At 44.5% G+C, this 2,206-nt stretch overlaps 1 protein-coding gene across 1 annotated transcript in view; it reads right to left on the bottom strand.

Moving 5' to 3' along the window:
- efnb2a (ephrin-B2a) overlaps positions 1-2,206 on the bottom strand; it is a 26,964-nt gene that overhangs the window by 13,214 nt on the left and 11,544 nt on the right. Inside the window, exon 3 of the mRNA XM_031869966.1 lies at positions 1,270-1,553. Coding sequence (XP_031725826.1) covers positions 1,270-1,553 — 284 coding nt within the window. The remainder of the gene's footprint in view (positions 1-1,269; positions 1,554-2,206) is intronic.

Below are 2,206 nucleotides of genomic sequence, written 5' to 3'. Positions count from 1 at the left end.
TCTATCTATCTATCTATCTATCTATCTATCTATCTATCTATCTATCTATATATATATGATAAAAGATAAGCAAATACCACAATAAATAAGACTTGCATACACTACAGATTCCCTTGAGTGGACTTATAGCATAACTTCAAATGGACCTTCAATATTTACTTTATGTTTTAAAGAAGAAAAGTAGCATAATCCTCGGACCAAGTACAAGTACTCACATTTAAGCTCTTGTCGATATTGAGTACCACTATGTGTACTAATATAATTACCCTTTCTGAGTGTAACTAACAACATGGTGCTTTTGCTGGCATTTTAACATTGCAGAAGGGATGTTAATGGCCTAATTACCCGTTTAACTGTGCTATCAGTTAACCAGTTAAAAGAAATGATAAAAATAAAAAGTAACTCAAATTGAGCAGAACCCAGAGGAGTGGCTTGTCACATACAGGGAAATATCTGGTGCACCTTCAAGGTTAATTCACCTTAAGTGCGCCGGAGCTGTTGCTAACGTCAATGATGATGTTTTACTTGATGCATCAGCTGGCTGACGTAGCTTGGGTGTCTTCACAGGTCTTGAGGAGTTGTCGCATTTATTCACCAATAACTAAACTGTACACACACTGCACTGCTAGGTCAGCTGACTGCTGACTTCATGCTCATCATCACACTCACGCTCTCTCTCTCTCTCTTTCTCGACCGGGCACTTTCTAACGTTACGCCGGTCTTGCAATGCACTGGCGGAAACCCTGAGAGAGCGCACGGGCAGATAGAGAACCTCACAGCGATACTAATTGATGCGGTGGGGACTGAATCACTGCATCTGTCTACGACAGTGCACGCAACATTGCTGGCTGCTAACTGTCCCGGACGAGTGAAGTGGGGACTGTAACAATAAACTGTTTGTGCTGAGCGGCTTGTTCAGCTCCACTGACAAGAGGTTAACGTGTCGGGTGCGGTTGCACCGGAGTAGCTTTATAAGTATGAGTATATCAGTATCAGTGCATCCCTAATCCTTAGCGTTAATCTGTGATGTTCCATTCATTATTCAAGAAATAATTGTAATTGGCCGATACAACATTGTGAGACCAGCAAAGCAGTTCACCACCTCAGTTTGACCAGTGATTGACTAGAATGAGAAAAATACACAACCGCACAACAAACAGGTACGTCACAAACAGCTGCTTCTCAAACCTTGCTGGTAAGGAGGCTGTTTCCCACTTACATAATGCATGGCCTAATTGATGATCCCTTGAGGGAGGGACGGGTACTTACAGATGATGTAGTAGTCTTTCCCCCTGAAGAACTCCAGGCCCCATAGATTGGGGCTGAACTCCTGAAACTTGAGGGTGAACTTAACGTCCTGGTCGGGCTTGACGCAGTTGAGCAGCGGCGTGTCGGCCTTGGTGATGGTGCAGCTCTCCAGCTGCTCCCTAGGCACCATGTATACCTTGTAATACTCCACGGCATCGCTCATCCCGCCGTCCACGCGGGGGCACACAATGTCCAACTTATCCCCGATCTGGGGGTACAATACCACACCTTGGCCTGGCACAAATCTGAAAGGAGATGCAGGGAGGTGGGGAACAGAAGATATTAGGATATTAGTTATCTGCAGAAAGAACGGATGATAAGTCATTCATTGTGCATTGGAGTGTTTGCCATTGAGCCTCTCCATATCTTTCAAAAAGAGACAAGTCGGCTCAATTATTGATGCGGTAATTACTGATTGAGTCCATTCATTTTAGATGATGAAGGATAATCGAATGCGTGATGTGTGTACATGTGTGTACATGTGTGTGCATGTGGTGCAAAGTGACCCCTATCTGAAGATGAACACACAGCTTTTCCTCAGCGTTGTGGCAGTGAGAGAAGAATAATGAACCGGATAGATGAGGAGAAGACGACGTGCTTCCCTGGTGCCAGAGAAATGGCAGAACAGCGTTGGCATACAAAACAGGAAATTAAAAAACAATAAAAGCCCAGCTTGTTGAGGCAAAATCACAACAGAGCTGCAGAGAAACGCGCACACAGAGAGCCTGGAGGGGTTTGTCTGGGAGTGCAGTTGAATTTCCCTAAATTCTTCCCAAAAGTAAAATAATGTTGCCATTTAGTCTCTGAGTACTGAGAGCGCCTGCAGCAATGCTGTGATTGCACACGTTCGTTCTCTCTCTCTCTCTCTCTCTCTCTCTCTCTCTCTCTCTCTCTCTCT

The sequence above is a fragment of the Anarrhichthys ocellatus genome, unplaced genomic scaffold (genome assembly GCF_004355925.1).
Source record: "Anarrhichthys ocellatus isolate YVR2014 unplaced genomic scaffold, GSC_Weel_1.0 scaffold50, whole genome shotgun sequence".
Lineage (NCBI taxonomy): Eukaryota > Metazoa > Chordata > Actinopteri > Perciformes > Anarhichadidae > Anarrhichthys > Anarrhichthys ocellatus.
This window is presented reverse-complemented; position numbering and strand designations above follow the sequence as displayed.